The 18158-nt window shown below is 39.9% G+C and overlaps 1 protein-coding gene across 5 annotated transcripts; it reads right to left on the reverse strand.

The window, feature by feature from the left end:
- Positions 1-663: 663 nt before the first annotated feature.
- LOC117412666 (UDP-N-acetylglucosamine--peptide N-acetylglucosaminyltransferase 110 kDa subunit) lies at positions 664-18025 on the reverse strand. 5 transcript variants are annotated; one of them, XM_034021209.3, is made up of 23 exons: positions 17437-18025; positions 14687-14867; positions 13879-14122; positions 13422-13490; positions 9743-9859; positions 9352-9431; positions 9051-9246; positions 8723-8863; positions 8102-8202; positions 7775-7928; positions 7293-7394; positions 6755-6934; positions 6378-6536; positions 6167-6256; positions 5949-6074; positions 5259-5429; positions 5052-5168; positions 4806-4970; positions 4516-4668; positions 4113-4365; positions 3217-3276; positions 2738-2861; positions 664-2648 (listed from the first exon to the last, which is right to left on the reverse strand). In XM_034021209.3, exons 1-23 carry the CDS (start codon positions 17471-17473, stop codon positions 2468-2470), a joined length of 3201 nt encoding a protein of 1066 aa, XP_033877100.1. In that variant the 5' UTR covers positions 17474-18025; the 3' UTR covers positions 664-2467. The 5 variants fall into 5 exon arrangements, with proteins under 5 accessions (XP_033877100.1, XP_033877099.1, XP_033877102.1 ...); XM_034021208.3 differs by having other exon boundaries at positions 9036-9246; XM_034021211.3 differs by having other exon boundaries at positions 14687-14837; positions 17437-18024.
- Positions 18026-18158: the final 133 nt, after the last annotated feature.

Genomic DNA, 18158 nt, shown 5'->3' on the forward strand with positions numbered 1-18158 from the left:
GTATCAAAGTAATATGAATTTTAAATAAAACGAAGGTAAGCTGTTTTGTTAAACTTCCACACCTACAAATAATCACTTTCACGGTTAATGTGCCTTTACTATACATGGAGGATGCAATTCCTTTGTAATTAGAACTTGTCGGTGGCGTTTTTCTGCAAACGTTGCCATTCCAGGAACCACCGGGGAGGATGTGTTAATGCAGCTGCGGCGGGATGAGCCGCGTTGTGAAAGCAGTCATTGTAACATGCCTGATGTGCAATAACTAAGATCTGTCTGCTTTAACATGATTGTTGCTGAATAGTTGGTTGGTTGCACATCGTTACACTGGTCTAGTGCATCAGTGTATGATTTATTAAAGTATTTGGTTAGCTACTTCTCAAAGGATGTGTATGTAAAATTAAACACATTTTTTTCCCTTCATGTCATATACTGAAAATATCCTATTAGGACCATCTTAAGAGACTTGAAAGGCACCTCTCAGCCATCTTTCAGTAGCAATAGGTAATACCATTAGCAAACGGTATTATTTCACCCCTCTTGCAATGGATTGCCCAGCATTGTTTGGAATTTAAAACAAACAATCCTTTATAACCCTGGCATTTACAATGGATGCTTTTTAAAATATTTTATTAGCATTGATATAAAATATGCTCTAGAATAAAATGTCATATAAAAGACAACTTTAATAATAATGACACAAACACCAAATTTGTTTCCAATTATCTCTATTTACAGCGGTATTAATAATAATAATAATAATAATAATAATAATAATAATAATCACACACCCACCATATTTTTTTCCAATCATCTATTTACAGCGGCACATTTTAAAATGTCTTTGAAGTCCAGGCCCTGCCTTTGCATGACAAGCACAGTTTAACATGGCTGATACGACTGCACTGGAAAAACACAAATTTATTTACCATTTAAAACTGCAGGGTTATTTCAAGAGTCCCTCCAATACAAAAAAAATACATTTACATGTATATTGGGGAAAACTGGACCTGCCAGCCGCTAAATCTGCCGACTCCCGTTTCCTAGAAATGCATTTCAAAACATGTACAAACAGTCCGTGTTGCATTCAATAAAATGACCACCAATAACAAACCAGAAATGTGATGTTCAACAGTAGCTTTTCTATTGTATTTAGATAGCGATTATGCATTTCCAAATCATTTTAGGCTGTTGGTGGCTTAGCTTGTATGCACTGAATGCTGCAGGTTCCAGGGCTTTCAGGCTAAACATCTGTACCCTATATAACGTTTTTGGTGGTGCAGACATCTTTCAGATCATGTGGGAAGTCTGCGTGTAGATTTTCAAAGAAAACACCGAAGTACAGACCCCAGTGGCCTAGCTAGATCTGGCAAAAAAAAAAAAAAAGAACCGCGCACGCAAGCTTCTGGCCTCTGTAGAAATAAGCACTAATGTACACAGGGCTAGTCTTAAACACATTCAAAAGACAAAATGATTTGAACACTCTCTATAAACATTTCTCCAAAACAAAAAGATAAGTTGCATACTTATATTGTAGTTTTCCAGTGTAGTTCTTATCAAAAGCCAGTGCAACAAAAAGGTACACCAAGTCTCAAACTGCAAAAATATTGATGAATTTTGAAAAGCAAAAAAATTTAAAAAATCAGGTTTTAAAAATACTTACCTGGGCCCTTCCACAAGAAGCATGGATTGCAAGATGGGATTGTTAACAAAAAAGCCTGGACTAAATAGCAACACTAAATCTCTGACCAGAGATGAATCCTCTCAGTGATTTAAACCTTTGGACTAATGAAAGATGCATTCTATACAGTACAGTAAATGCTGAATAGAAATTGACATAGGGAGAGTTTGACTATTCCCCACTTCCCCCACCAAATAAATACCAACCAGAAGAGTACAGCATGGGCATTAACTTGAGGAAGGTGACCTGCACTGGAAGCCTGGCAGAGCCAAGTGGCAATTATTTAGAGGGACTCCCATAAGCAATAGATTAGTATTTGTTTATTCCGTGCCCAGATGAAAAAGTGTTTCAACACATCAATAAAAAAAAACTATTTTACTGTGGGATATATTATGTTCACGAACAGTCCAACTTAAGAGACATAAAGTGTTATTACATCCGCTTTTACGTTGAAGATTTACAAATTGGGAGTGGGGGGGGGGGGGGGGGGGGGGGGGTTGGTGGTTATCCTGGATCATACAGAAAACAGCACAATTTCTTAACAGGGTAAACGTGTAGTTTCCCCCCATTTGAAAGGCTATGAAAAGGCTCCCATCTTCAGGGGAAATCAGCAGGTTAGGAGTTGAAATTTCAGTTAAAAAAAGAGGAACCCCTTTGCAGCTGGAAAGCTCTCTGGCAAATTGAGTCTCTTTCAACAAGGCTGCAGGAAAAAGTGTATGCAATAAAAAACAAAAACAAAAAGGAGGATGTAAGGACATGCTGGGAAACCCGCTGTTGCAGTGTCCCTGCTCAAGCGGTCTCAGTGGTCTCCAGTGCTTTGGGTTTGAGAAGATGTTCAGGTTTATTTCCAGCGCTGTGGTGCTCCCACATCTGTAGATAGAGCTTCTCCAGCTCCATGGTGTACTGCTTGGTGTTAAAAAGCGGACTGCAGATACGCTGCTTCCACACCTTGGCTCGGATCTTCTTCAAGCTGGTGAGAGAGAACAGGACAGCTGGTCAACAATATAGTTCTCAAATAAAAAAGGAGTACGTTTTGCTCCTTAGTGTTAGAGGACTTACTACTCCATATCTGTTCCCAGTTTGACTGCCACATCCTCGTATTCTTGGCGGTTTTGAGCAATGAGCTCCGTGCAGCCAAGGCAGGTGAGTTGGGATGCAGCTACTCGGGATGCCAGAGTCTCTCCTGGAAAAAAGGATTGTTGTTAACACTGGAAACCATCTAGGTACATTATTCCCTATTCCCAACTATAAACATATAGCTTTATCAACAAATACCTATTAGTACCTACATAAAACAGAATATATCCTGATACCAATTTAAAACAGTTTGATACTTGGGTCATCAATGCTAGTGGAATGGTAATCATAATAGTCCTATTTCATTGCAGTTTTTTTAAACCAACAATACAGTTAGGTATGCATTTAAGAGCGTTAAATCAGGCCACCCAGAACACCACTGCCTAAATTAAAACCCTATGTTAGAATCAACTGCTTGGAGTTGGGAATATTAAGAATGACACCTTGAGGGGAAAAATTACCTGGGAGAAACATCTTTCCACAGCTGATGACTGACTGTTTCCAGACTTGTCCTACCAGAACTAAAAAAAAAAACTTCAAGATAAAACAGGAAAAGCAATCTACTTCACAAACATTTTCAAATCTACACCAAACACCAACTCCAAGCATTTAACTAATGCAGAAGTATATACAAGATTGATTCGGACATCAGAAGTAAAGAACAAGTTTAATGCATGATGATTTTGAAAACAATAACTTTGAAAGTTTTTTTTTTTTTTTTTTTTTTTTTTTTTTAAACCTGAAAGGTGAGTTTGCACCAAACAAGCGAGTACTTCACATTGAAGTAGACAAAATAAAAAGGAACTGAAATGGCGTATTGATAGCTGATGTAATGTACGTTTTGCAATAGTCACAGTCATATTGTTTATATAGTTTGTTCTTCAGATCTTGTTTTCTATTACTGTTTACAAACATTCTTTATTCACTGCACTTGTTGCTATTGTGCATAATGCTTGTTCTCTATTGTTCATAAAAAACAAAAGTATATATGAAACGTCTTATTTGACTGTTTGACTGGCACACAGGCTTAAAGAGTTAATGGAGATTGAGCACCGATTTATGTTTTATTTTAATTCACAATTTAAATCTGGTACCTGACATGCATATATATTCATTTTAATATCTGGAGTTGTGGTTCAAGTGGTCAAAGCAACTGGATGTGCCTTTACTCGAGTGCACTTCTAGCCAAAGATAGTATCCCCACCAGATAATGTTTAAAAAAGATGGAGTTTCTTTGCTAACAAATTACTTCTAAAAAGGACAAAGCAGTGCATCTGAAATTACTTTGATTTCTTAAACTGTAAAATATTAACACAGCACAACACCGAGCTATGCAATATGCAAGCTATGTCCCTACCTGGCATGGTGACCATTGGTGTTCCAGCCCACAGCACATCCATGCCTGTGGTGTGCCCGTTGCAAAGTGGGGTGTCCAGGCAAACATCTGCCAGCTGACCCCTGCGCACATGCTCCTCCTTTGGCGCAACAGGGGAGAAGATGATGCGGTTGGCCGGAAGTCCCATGTTCTGGGCATACTGCTGAATGTTGGGCTCCCCCACTGCAGGGAATCGCAGCAGCCACAGCACACTGTTTGGCACACGCTTCAGGATCTACAAGAAAACAAACACACAGTAATCTCCTCTGTTCAATATTACAAGGAACACTTATCATGTCATCTTAAATCATAAAACATATTTTGCTTCTATGCATCTTGGTACCAAAAACTGGTAAACAAGTAAAAATGAGCTCTAAATACTCACATTCACCCACATCTGCAAAGTCTGGGGATCAATCTTATACAGCTGGTTGAAGTTGCAGTACACAATTGCATCCTCAGGCAACCCGTACTGAGAACGTGTTGTCACAATGATGGTGCGAGGGACCTCCTCACCAGTCGCTGCCTTGTTATTAATCTGTGGTTATGTCAGAAAATATGCAATGTAAATCTGGTAACAAAATATGGGAACTTGGAAGTTTGTTTTTGCAAAGCACTCTAAGCTGCAGTCAACATGTGCACTACGATAGCTCTGTATTTAACAGGGATATTTACCTGCGTTGTGGCCAGCCCATTGCTTACAGTGAAGCCATTAATAGTGACCTGGATCTGGCCTTGGTTGATCATGTTAATGATGGCCTCAGCAGCCGTGTTCATGGGGATGACTGGCATTGAGAGGGCAGAGTTGCTGTCACTTTCCTGGCCATCAGGACACTTCAGCTGTAAAGGGGATACAGCAGTAAGTAACACACAAGTCATACTCTGATAATAAAATGAAAGAAAAAAAAAAATTCTTCACACCTTGATCACCTTCACATCAGGTAAGCTGTCCAGAAAGGCCTTCAGATCAATCCCATTTAGAACAATGCGATTGTCAAAAATTTGTCCGTTAGACTTGAAATCAATCACTGCCTTTTTCTGAAAGGACAAAATAAGAACGTTACCCAAAAGAGAAACAACCTCTGTACTCCCAAGTTTACCGTGCCAGATCAAATCCCAAGACTTTACCTTGAGGTGTGGGAACATGTTGGCATGGTCCCCAATGAAGAAAGAGTTGGGCATGTAAGCCAGTTTCTCAGAATACTGTTCTGCCACCTCTATTGGAGACGTCTCTTTATCAGTGATGATGTAATCCATGAAGGGCGCACCACTTGTTCCAGGGTATCCCAGCCACATCGCCTGTAAAATAAGATTTAAATTAAAGCATTACCTATTACTAAACCTGACCAAAAAAAACAAAACAAACACAAATGCAGCTGCATACTATACTGGGCATCAAGTATATAAATGATGGACATTGACGATTTTTTTTCTTTATTTTTTTAAAAAAATCACTATCATTCATCCTTGACCATGACACGCTTGAGTGACTATGACTGAAGCATATACACTTAATCACCTAATTAGTAAGACAGTTGATTGGACACTGGATATGGAGTGATTTGAGCTGTTGAATTGCAAGCTTGAATAAAAGCAATAAAGAAAATCACCGAAAAAAAACAACATGCCACGTCTGTCAAGAGAGCAGTGATTTTGTGCTAATCGGCATGTTGGAGGCTGGACTATCAAATATAAGTGAAAAGTATCTAAAAGAATTTGGTTTCAATGGTCTGGCAGCATTAACTAGATCTGTTTTGGAGTAGAAAACTACAGAAATTGCATTTATGGGCTACAATGTACAATATTCAGCAGTGTTACCTGTAACGGTGCAGCACGCAGAGCAAACAACTCATTGCGCGCCCCCTTGGTGTATCCGTTCATGTTGATAAGAATGTGAATCCCATCCTGGTGAATTCTGTCTGCTGCCTTTCCATTACAAGGTATCTGGGGAATGACAGGACAATATTTTATGCTTCTTTTAATTATTTTTGGATGATTATTAATATTTTTAATTGTAAACAGTTAGTCGTCTTTACCTGGGACAGGTCTGTGAAATGGTGCGACTCAGCCATCACTTTCACACGGAAATTAGTGCCATCGTCAGGACTGAGCGCATAACAGAACACCTGAGGACGACAGACCAAAAGATAGAGATTACCCTAAGATCAACTTGACATCATTTAAAAAAAATAAACCTCAAAAAGCAATGACCCAGTAGAGAACAGGTGCCGTTCCCTCCTCTCTCACCTCAAATTTCTCTGAATTGTGCATGCCAGGGATGGACTGCATAAGATGGGAGGTCGGATGGTTACCAAAATCAGAGCTGATATAACCAATACGGAGACGGCCGTTGCTGACCTTTAAATCCTTCGGGTGCTCATAAGGTGGCTTGTGAAGAACATTTATCTGTAGAGAAAAAAAAATTGTAAAACTACTGGAAACTTTAGCATCCCACAGCATACTCCACAATGAGGAGTCTCAATAAGAGAGCAATACAGTTTAGAAACAAGTGCAGGAAATCAACTCCCTGTCAACAGAACACAATGTTTTCACACACACACCTCGACTTTTGGTCGATACATACAGAAATGTGCTTTAAATACTGATGGAAGTCCAGTCCTTACCTTGTCCAAGCACAGGTTCCCGTGCCGCTCTGCAATGGCCTTGCGGAAGGCATGAGACAGCGGGTACAGCATGCTGTGGTGAGGATGCACAGAGGGCAGACGATTCTTGTCAAGCTGATCAGCCACAATGCTCACCAGCTTTTTCATTCGCTCATCATAATCAGTCCAGTCACAGACAATCTGAGGGAAGAGACACAGTTAGAATAGGGAGAGCTTGTGGATGAGTTTGTTGTTATATGCACCCAATCTATGAACAGGATTCAACGTAGTGACAATACAACTACATTCATTATTCTGACAAGGGATCCTTGCAATATTTCACCCAGAAATAAAGTAATTGTACAATTCGTGACTTATTTTACTTTCACAAATTAACCACTGCAGTTCATAAGCAATTTAAAATTACTACTGCCGTTACATTTCCGGGAGTGATTGCTGCGGACAGAAAAAACAACATCTGGGGCACTGAAGTCTAACCCATTTTGCATTACTACACATTTGAAATCAAGAACAGTAAAGGATTCAACCCTTAACATACCTGCAGGCAGTGTGCCAGATTACAGTAAGCATCTGGGAAATCAGGCTTCAGTTTCAGCGCTGTCCGATAAGAAGCAATGGCTTCAGGGATATTTCCAGAGTCCTGAAAGACAGATTTGTCAATACTCTATACAGTTTAAAATCTCCCTCAGACTATTCTTGCCAATTACAGATCATATTTTCAACATGACTACTGCAACCATGCTCATTGTGAAATAGCTGCATCTTACTACCTTACCTAATATTAACGGTGCTAATCGGAGCGCACAAAACCAGTTGCTAGTTGATTTCTGAAAGGTTTAAGACACTACAATTTCCCCTCCCTAGTTGCTATATTGAAGTAATATTCTATGGTGCTTCCAATATTGGATTCCAAGTACATTAGTGCCAGGAAGTTCATTCTGGCTGGTTTTGAATCCAAGGAAACTAGTTAGCCTTCAGACCACAACAAAATGAAGAACATTTTGCCCCTGAACAAAGTACCTTATGAATGGAGGCAAGATTGCTGTGTGCATCTGCAAAGGCAGGGTTTATCTGGATGGCCCGTGTGTAACACTGCAAAGCTCCCTGAATGTCTTGCATCTCTTTCAGGGTGTTGCCCATGTTGGAATAGGCATCAGCAAAGGTAGGGCTTATTCTGTAGGAGAAAATAAAACAAGGATTAAACATTTACAGCTTTTCATTTTGTACACCACCAATGTAGGGCAAAATTTTAAAAACAGTCTGACAATAGCAATTAGGGTATGGTTCTTTGTGTCCTTCACTCAGCTATTCATCTGTTGAACTGTATTGAAGTGTTTGTTTCCATACCTGATGGCCTCCTTGTAATGCATTAGTGCCTCCTGCAGCTTGCCCTGCTGCTGCAATACACTGGCCAAGTTTGAATGCGCTGCTGCAAACTCTGGGAACACCTGTAACCAAAGAAACATTTTGTTTAAGAGAACCAAGGCGAAATACACACAAATTTAAGCAACATTATTTACTGTATAGTAATTCTAGTATTCATTGCAAACTCACACCAAATATTTGAAAGACAGACAATCCCTTGCAGAAAATGTTTTCCCTTTCATCTCTACTAATTAGTCTCAGGAGTGACTGACGAAGCTCACAGTAAAACCTGTTTCGAGTTTAGTAAAATTAACAAAAGTTGGAGTACATTCTATACTTTAATAGGTCCCTCGATTTCAAAAGACACCAGTAGCAGCACAGACATAAACTGGTTGAATATGCATTCTTCTAAAATGGCCCCCATATACAAGGAGAGGTGTCAGGACTGCAGCTACCTGCCATGTGGGCATTACTCTGGCACTGCTGAGGATCACAATCCCAGCCACAACATCCCTCTTGGTGCGGATTTGCCCAGATTTAGAAGTACAGCATGCACTCTCCCAGTCTTAAAAGCCAGGGCACATTCAGCACTCTGTGCCTTACCTCTAAGGCTTTCCTGTAGAGCCGCACTGCCTCCTCTATGTTGCCCTGCTCCCTCTTGATGTTGGCCAGGTTATTGAGGGAGTCGGCATGGGTGGGACACAGTCGTAGAGCTGTGTTGTAACACTCCTCTGCTTCAGCAACCTGAAGAGAAATTCACATTAGGATCCCCAAAAACCACATCCTTGCTACAAATTAATAAAAAGAAAACACACATGCTTACAATATACCCACACTCAAACATGCATGTGGATGTTTTTATTTTTATAAGACACATACAAATGCTTCCTTTACAGCTGTCTGAACACACACACACCGTGTAGTTTCTTACATTGCCCTTCTCCTTGAGGGCGTTGGCCAGGTTACAATAGGCATCAGGGAAGTGTGGCTGCAGCTCGATGGCACGACGGTACGTATCAATGGCTAGGTCAATCAAGCCCTGTTCATAATAAACACATGCCAGGTTCCCATGCACCACAGCATGGTTTGGGCTCAGACTGAGAGCTCGCAAGTAACCAGCAACAGCTCTATAGGAGAAAATGAGAAAATACTTGGGTATCTGCCTTCAAAAAAGGGGAAGAGTTTAAAATTAGCACAAGCTAAAAAAAACTCAACAGGTGCATAAAAAATACCTGTCAAAAATGCGGGCTTCTTTCAGCACGTTGCCCAAGTTAATATAGGCATCCAAGAAATTGGGATCTAAAGTTACAGCCTGAAAAACAAAATCAGTTTACATGTTATTCAGGACACAACATTAAGTCAGTAAACTTGTCATCTTTAAAATCCTGCTACCATCTTAAAATTAATATTAAACACCACTAGCCATTTCCTAGATTGCTTTTTGTGTGTTCCTTTCATTTCAATTCTGATTAGACTGTCTCTTATTCACATGCTAAAGTGACTCCTGTACTTGTATATTTGGTGGACAAATAAATTCAGTACCCCATGCACAAAAACAGATCTTTGTGGAAAGAATACCACAAGTTAAAAATTGCATCCTTATCTTCTAGCTTTTCTGCTTACCTTTTCAAAGTGGTGAATGGCCAACCAGATCTCTCCCTGGGCGTTAAAGACACAGCCCAGGTTACTCCAAGCCACAGCAAAGTTTGGCTGAGTCTCAATAGCTTTCAGGTAACAGGCCTTGATGGGTTAACAATGAAACCAGAGGAGCAGAAGAAAGGTGGAGGTGTAGATTTTCAAAAACAATAGGAGATTGAATAAAAAAAGAGAAAAAAAAAACAGCTATTAGTATTCATTCTCCAAAAAGCAAAAAGTGAGCCTGCAGCATAGGCTAGCTTGCGCACGTATGTCACTGCCGCGCTAAGCTGTTTGCTTTTTCCTACGCTGCGCTGATCCGACCTGCACCCAGGCACAGGCACACATTCTTTAGTTATGGAGCAAGTTTTGGAGTAGCAGCTTGCATTCTCCAGTTATACAGGAACTATTATTAAATTTCCAACATTCAAGTAAGATGGTTTATTATATTGGTTCCATGGATTACCAGTGTTCCCAAGTGTAGAATTAACAAAATAAATTTATATTTTAAATTGTTAAGCAAAGACAATTTTCATTTCAACTGGTTTAATGCTTGAAAGTTCATCTGCAAGGGATTAGTAAAAACCACCATGAATAGATTTTTTTCCATTAAGTGATCAATTCACAACCTCAAATGCAAGTTCTGTGCGAGGGTAACGGTCCCTGTAATGCAGGCGCAAAAACCCACGCTGGCGCATTTGCCGCTCGCTCGCTGCGCAGGCCACTCTAAATGCCGCTTCGCTGGCGCAATCGCAGACTCTGCAAGTAAACCACAGATTCGGTGCAGAAACCCCAAACCAGTTAGGCACACACTCTGTACTTCCAGCTTATGGGACATGATGTAAAGCCTACTTAGGAGCTGTCACAAAACCACAGCTCCAGTGCATGAGAATTTGTCGCACACCAAGTTTAAGGGAGATTTAGTTTTGGAGATTTGTTCTCTTCGCTATTTAGGCACTGTGTTCTAATCTCCTTGACCAGCCAAATGTTCCTCAGTTTACTGGAAGGCCGCTGGGTGCCATGCTAGCCCAAGACTGCATGCCCAGTCTGCAGTTTCCAGTGCAGAGATTTTTCGCATGCGTACGCTTTGAGCAATATTCGCTGCGCAGCCTTTGCGTTACTGCAGACTCACAGCGCATCAGCCCAGCAGAACACTGCAAGTCCAAATAAAGAAAAAAAAAAAAAAAGGAAAAAATAATTAACAAGCTGGAGAGTTAGAAGGTTTTTTTGTTGTTGTTGCTTTTTTTGTATACTGTTTAACTACTGCCAATTTATCTTAAGGCTTTTACATGGCTACTAATATTTAAAAAAGAAACAAAAAGTATACTACTGTTTTTAATTACTTGTTATGTTTTAGAAGCCACAAGATAGAAGAATTCAGGCATGGAGTGAAGTGTATTTGTTTCTTTTCGTGGCAGTTACAAACCCGTTACCATATTTTTCGACTTTGTCGGGGGCGGCCGGAGCTGGAAGAGGAGGTGAGGAGTGATGCTGCCCTAGAGTTCCTTTCAGCGAGGCACCTACGCTGGAATAGTTTCACCCACCTGAAACCTTCTAAATAACAATATCAGTCGTGAAAACACCAAAAGAGACAAAATAAGAAAACAAGAGCGTTAGTAAGAGTCTGCAAATAGTACAGTATCTTTCTTTCGAAATACACAGAAAAAAAACAAATAAAAAACAAACAAAAAAAACAAAGCTACTATTTTTTTGTTTCTCTAGAAGTTTCCGTCTTTTAGGTTTCCATTCATGCAGTAAGAAATGGATTTGACTTTTTCAAAAGAAAAGGAAATGGTAGGGGGCATGTACTTGGAAAGGGGGAGGGTAGGAAGAAAGGCTCTCATTGTCAATTTTAAACAAACACATTTAATTTCACTTATACAAAAGGAGGGGGTTGGCTGGCTTGATCTTCCCAAATGAACTGACCACATGTAATTATTACGAATAATCAATCAATAAATCTTATGTTTTTGCACTTGTGTACGTAATACCTGCATTATTTTCTGTCCTGTTCTTGAATCCTGGCCAATGGATAGAAACTGGAATATTTAAAACTGAATCTAGATGCCTCCACAGCTCTGAAATAAAGAGGTCAGTGCTTGCTGCGTGCGCACTCTCTCACTATCCCAGTCGCTCTGAAGCGTGCAGTGAAGTGCAAAATGATGTTAGCTGTCTGCTTGGCTCAATGAGAATGGGCACAAACTCATCACATTCAATAAGGGGACCTTTTTACAAATACCAATAGAAAGTCAGCCCTTTTTTTGGTTAGCTTTACATGAAAAGCATTGACTCTCCCACACCAAAGTTTTCCCCAAGATGGAAATCTAGTCCTTTCTTTTGTAATTTAACAAAGATTCAATGAAAACTATTGACAGCTTCAGGCCATAAATGTAAGGGGGGAGGGGGGGCAGGTAGCAGAAATGTAAAAGGCCAGCACATGTCAATGTTCTTTTACTTTAAAATGATTTATTTTTGTAAATGCAGGGCATTGAAACCAAAGAAAAGCAAGTACAGGATTGGCTGGAGTTGGCAGGCTCAGCCAATCCCAACTCAGCCCCTCGGCTGCACGCCTGGGTCCTCAAACAGACAGCTACTCTGCGCGTACACTCCACAGGTCCCTGTGCGGGCGCGCGGGGCTCGGAACGACAGATCAGAGGGGTGCAGTCGGACAGACTGCCTCAGGCTCCTCCCCGTTCCTCACCCCTGTGGCACTGTATAAGATGGCTTGTAACCAGGAGAGTAAATAAAACACAACAGCCAATTCCACTAAGTTCACACTACTCCCACTCTAATGGCATCTAAAAAGCCAAGCAGCAAAAGCTTTTGCCATAATATATTATCTTTAGTTTTTGTTTTGTTTGCTGCTTTTGGTTGACAGAAAACTCAATTTCTTCCTAATGGGGCTAGAAGCCATCTTATTTCTTATTGCAAATTACTATATTTATCAGTCCATTTTATCACAAGACCAAACCAGCACCATCCTTCCAAGCTCAATCTGGAACTTGTCTTTATTTTTATATATGAATGGATATGGATATTAGATTTTACTAGCCTTTCTTCCTGTTTGGCAGGCTCTGGATGTCAGATGTTGAAGTGGAGTGGCTAATGGGAATAGTGAGGTCTTAAAATACAGGCGCTTTAACTTAGCTTTCAGGGACGGGGCGGGTCTATTTTTAAAAAAAATACACACTGGCATTATAAATGTGTGTCAAAAGTCTTATGCAAATTCCTTTTTTATCTCACAGGAGCCAAGTGTTTTCTGCCCTTATCTCCAGCAGCCATGTTGTCCTATGCTGAGCAAAGATATATCTGGATTAAGAGGGTTCACATTCAGAAACAGGCTGGCCATCTGTTTGAAGGGCTGAGGGAACCCTACTTTAGTTAGGGGTGCAGGGCAGGATATATATTTTTTTTACCCTGCTAAGAATATAGTGACAAGGAAGGAGGGGTGGGGAGCTGGCTGTGCATCGAGGCTTGTGTCCAGGTTTGCATCAGTTCTGCAATTCAGAAACCGCATTCGATTACCTCATCCTTAGGGAGAGATCGTCACACGTTTCCTCAACAGTGAATTACTGAGCTATTCAGCTGGCTGATTGTGTGCATGTTTTTTTCTTCTCTCAAATAAAAAAAAAAAATAAAGCTAAAATTTCAACCAGGCAGGACCTACCTTAGCTTCTTCTAAGCGACCCAGGGCTTTGAGGAGATTCCCTAGGTCACTGCGAACACAATACAAATCCTGGAGAAAAACAACAAAAAATAAAATCAAATACAGCAGTTAGAAATTATTATAACACAATTAAAATAATGCTGAACATCTTAACTCTGCTTTCTCAACCCAAAACACAAAGAACAGATGTGACAAGGCATTAAATTGCTGGCTGAGAGAAAGAGCAATTTAATGCTTTGCAGCAAATCTTAATTTGTGGACAAGTGTTAATAACAAAAATGTAAATTACCAAATGATGTTCCTTTTTTATGTGCAAAAAGAGAGCATACTTTAAAAGGGCATTAGCACCGTTGCATTAAACTGCACATTATACAATACAGGTACTGCAAGATTTGCTAGTGCATACAATTCTAGGGAGGGTCAGTACCGAGTGGACTGTATGATACTTGGTACTAACCGGGTTGTACTGAAGAGCAGACACATAAGCCTGCACAGCTCCCTCCATGTCTCCTGCTGCCACTAGTGCTGCCGCCAGGTTGATGTATCCATCGATGAAGTCCGGTTTGAGCCTCAATGCATGCCGGTAGTGCTCAATAGCCTCCTGTAACTGCCCACGCTCCTTGTACACATTACCCAGGTTGGAGTAAGCCTCAGCCAGCATCGGGTTCTGCTTAATAGCCAGAGTGCTGAAATGTGCCGACCTGCAATGGGAGGACAGACCTGGTTGAATAAAGCTGCAAGTCCCCACAAGTTAAAACCTAGGGTTTTACAAGGGTTGAGTTGAAACTGCTACTTGCCCAAGAGTTGGATGAAACTGAACAGCAGGTAGACATGACATCACATCAGTCTGACATTTGTAATGTTCTTGAACCCTTTACGTGCCTATGCAACAGTGCAGTGTATTTCAAAAGACTTACCTGCTGCTCTTCAAAACAAAAGTTATTTAAAAGTAGTTAACAGTGAAGTTTAGTATTGTGAAAGGTTAAAGCAAAAACAAGTACAAACCAGTATTGTGTAGAGAGAAAGAGAGAATGAGCATGCCAGTGAGCGACAAAAACAGAAAAAAAGTATGGAGTACTTCATAATAGTCAAAATACCAGTGTAGAAAACAGAGAGCAGGTGAAAAGATTAAGACGAAAGCACCCCAATGCCCTGCGGGACAGAAAGAATTGTTTAGAATTGCACTCAAAGCACAGTGTCCTAGCACGGCAAACATACATAGAAACACAGCTTGTAAAGTGAACCTAAGTATTTCCACTTTATACCTGTCAAGTCGACGACATTGGAAGTGGATAGAGGACAGCAGCAGCAGAACACCTGTGTTGTCCGGCTCTTGTCTCCACAGCTGCATGCAGTGTCGCTCTGCAGCCTCAAAATCACCAGACTGGTACTCACGATGTGCCAGCTCTGCCAACCCTTGGAATGAAAGCACATGTTTGGTTGGTTCTGGAGCAGTCACCAACACATCCAAGGGGAAAACAACAAGTTAGAGAATGGAAACAAATACAACCAACTAGAATGGAAAAACAAAACAAGCACAAAAAACATGCTGTTAAAATAAAACTGGAGAATGATGAATTCATAAATAAAATAATTAACTTAACACTGCAGCTCTTCATACAGGCCAGAGATAGATAATGCCCAACCAGTACACTACTGTGCTCATAAGACACTGTAGCTGTGCAACAGCCTAGTGTCATCCCCTGGTTGCATCTCAAAGTATATAAGCAGGACAGCACAAGTGGATTTGAAAGTTGGCATACAAAGACAATGTAGCAAAAAGTACTGCATGGCTATGCATATAATTTAGCATTCTATAAATATCTGATATTTAAAATTAAAAATAAGTGCTGTCAATATATGGTTTCCCCTGCTTTAAGCAATCAGTTTGTAATGTTGCATTAGTAGCATAGATTTCCTTAAGAGTGTTAGAACACAGAAGGTTAGTGATCAGGTGCTCACAGTGGAAACAAGTTGCTCCTGACTGCTTGGCAGTTTGAGCTTTTCCAGGCTTTATGAACTCAATTAGACACGTCTAAGCTTGGGTTAACGCTCTCTTGAGTGCTTATCGGTAGATGAGCTGGTTAATACATACACTATTCCATCCTACTGAATCGTCTTGAAAGCAAAGTACACCTGTTTGGCCTTGCCCTATCCTGGTTTAAATCTTATCTTTACGATAAGTTTCAGTTTGTCTGTTGGGGAGGTAAAATCGGCATTATTGGAAGTTGTCTGTGGATGTTCCACAGGGCTCCATTCTAGGTCCCTTGTTGTTTTCATTATATGTGCTACCGTTGGGCAATACTATCCGCAGACACGGAGTTAACATCCATTGCTACGCTGATGATAGCCAGCTATATTTGTCCCTAAAGCCAGCAATTTCTTCTGCCTGGGTGTTATTAGCTACTTGCCTTATAGACATCACGCACTGGATGTCACAGAATTTTCTAATGTTGATTTCAGATAGAAGAGGTTATGCTAGTGGGTTCACAGAACCAACTAAAATGAAATGTGGGATTACATGAGCTCGACCCTTGCAGTCTCTCATCAAAACTTAAACTATTTTTTTCTTGTAGAGCTCCTAAATTATGGAATGCTCTGCCGCCTTCGTTTGTCAGAGAAGATGGGATGTTACAGTTTTCAAGTCATGACTAAAAAACACTTTTATAAAATGGCTCTCATCTTAGTGGGTTTTAATGTAACTTCAAATTTGCTGGTTTTGTATTGTGTATAATGTTATTTAAATGGTCTAATTATTGCAGTTGTATGCGTGACATGCTATACAAATGTCTTGTGGTTTGTTCTTTTTTTTCCTATGTACTGTATAAAAACCGCTACATAAATGCAATAAATAATTTATAGTAAAGTATTTTAAAAGGTAGTTACAAAGCTTCAATAAAACCTGGAATGGTTCCAACTGCTTTGTAACTCGAGAAATTTCCATCCCTGTCAAATACTGTATTGGACAGTACTAGAATACATACATGCTTTCAAAGTCATGCAAACAGAGAATGTAGACAACGGGACAAAAAAAGGTGATTGATTTATAAAAATAAATAAAACACACACAGAATTGATAGATGGACTGGAAACTTATGAAACAAAACGTATATGATGATGGATGATGCCAGCTACAGTAAACTTGGTACTAGGGGGCCCCCGCACAGGAGCCCAGCCACCACACAATGCAGATTTTCGAGAAAGCTCGATGAAGATCCACCACCACCTACTTCGGTTCAGTATCTTGAACACTGAAATCATACAGACGCCAATTTTTTTCCCCCGCAGTAAACAAAGCCTGTAACTGGGCCTACCACATTCTCTGCGTTTTCACCCACCCTTCGGTCACCGCCCTGTAATCTAGAATTATAGGCAACATTTGGGAATCTAAAATGTCTGCAATTAAATACTTTAATGTAGGTCATATTTTTTGGTAGACTACTGGAACTAGGGTTGACACATTCTGATTCCAACTTCACAATACTACTTAATACCAATCAAAGAAATGACTCCCAAAACCAGACAAGTATCAATTACAGTGTCAAGATCCTTGAAGTAGGCCGTGCTGTACCCGATGTGATTTTTCCGGTTTTTACTTCGAATCAGAAAGAAATGTAACTCAGCGTGAGTTTAGAAATTGGTTAGAATTGCAAAGACAAATATTTCATGAATATGATTTTAAATATTTCATAAATACACCAGTTTTGCCCCGAATTATATTTTCAAAGTATGACTCTCCATAATGCAGACATGCCAATATTGAATTTACCATAACATTGCGTTTATTCTTGAGACTAGTGTCTTTTAATAATACATTGTACCCGAGCCTCGGTTTATAATACAGGTCACCATCACCATGGAATTTATTTAAATTTGGTGCAAATCAATTGCTACTACTAGTACTAGCTTACATATATTGCCCTCCATATACAACAAAGTTACGTGCACACTAGCCTTTTCTAAGCAGTTTATTTAAAATATATAATTAGTAGTATTGTATTACTATATTATTTACCTGTGCTGTCAGCCACGTTGCCAACTGAAGTTGCCATTCTGTCGATGTTGTAGACTTTTTTTTTAATTCAGAAAACAAATAAAAGAGAATATTTTTTTCCTGTTTCGATGATTTGTCGTTTACTTCCACACGGTAGAGGCCGCGGGTTCTATTTTTATGTACGTTATTTATCTCGCTGATAAACTACTTCCAACTAATAATATTTACTATGGTATACTTCACCAACCAGTATTGTCGTGTATTATTAATCTAAACTTTTCAATCCTTACTACTTTCGTTTTTGTATATCAAAATGTCTGATATTTACACTCGCGTCCGCTTTGCTGATAAGTCGCAAATACATATATGACGTTATTAAAATTTCTCTAGCACTATCAATGCCGACCTCCTGAAATGGCGGCTCAGGTTGGCACTACTTCTGCTTACACATATAGTCCCTATAGTTGACCCACAAGAGTGTTGATTAAGTAATTCTCAACATTGTTTTGTGGATTATTATTAAAACGCACTTAAATAATTTTTAATAGCAGTACGCGTTAAGCTCCAAATGTTTAAGTTCATGGATAATTTTCCAGTCGCGTAGATGTTGACGAGCTCAGTGTGTTAGGTTAAGACAGGGCTGATGTATTACTCCGCGGTAGCATTGCGGCAATAGAAGCCCCAGTGCGCATGTGCAGATGAAAGTTGTACTGTAGGGACCGCGTGACCTTGTACAAGTAAAA

Source organism: Acipenser ruthenus, chromosome 16, assembly GCF_902713425.1.
Source record: "Acipenser ruthenus chromosome 16, fAciRut3.2 maternal haplotype, whole genome shotgun sequence".
NCBI classification, from domain to species: domain Eukaryota; kingdom Metazoa; phylum Chordata; class Actinopteri; order Acipenseriformes; family Acipenseridae; genus Acipenser; species Acipenser ruthenus.

Coding starts and splice junctions, on each gene's coding strand:
- LOC117412666 (XM_034021208.3), bottom strand. CDS start 17,473: ATGGCAACTTCAGTTGGCAACGTGGCTGACAGCACAG. Junction 8,203..8,722: donor TCTACAGGAAAGCCTTAGAG/GTAAGGCACAGA, acceptor CTTTGGTTACAG/GTGTTCCCAGAGTTTGCAGC. Junction 3,277..4,112: donor ACCAATGGTCACCATGCCAG/GTAGGGACATAG, acceptor TTTTTTTTTTAG/TTCTGGTAGGACAAGTCTGG.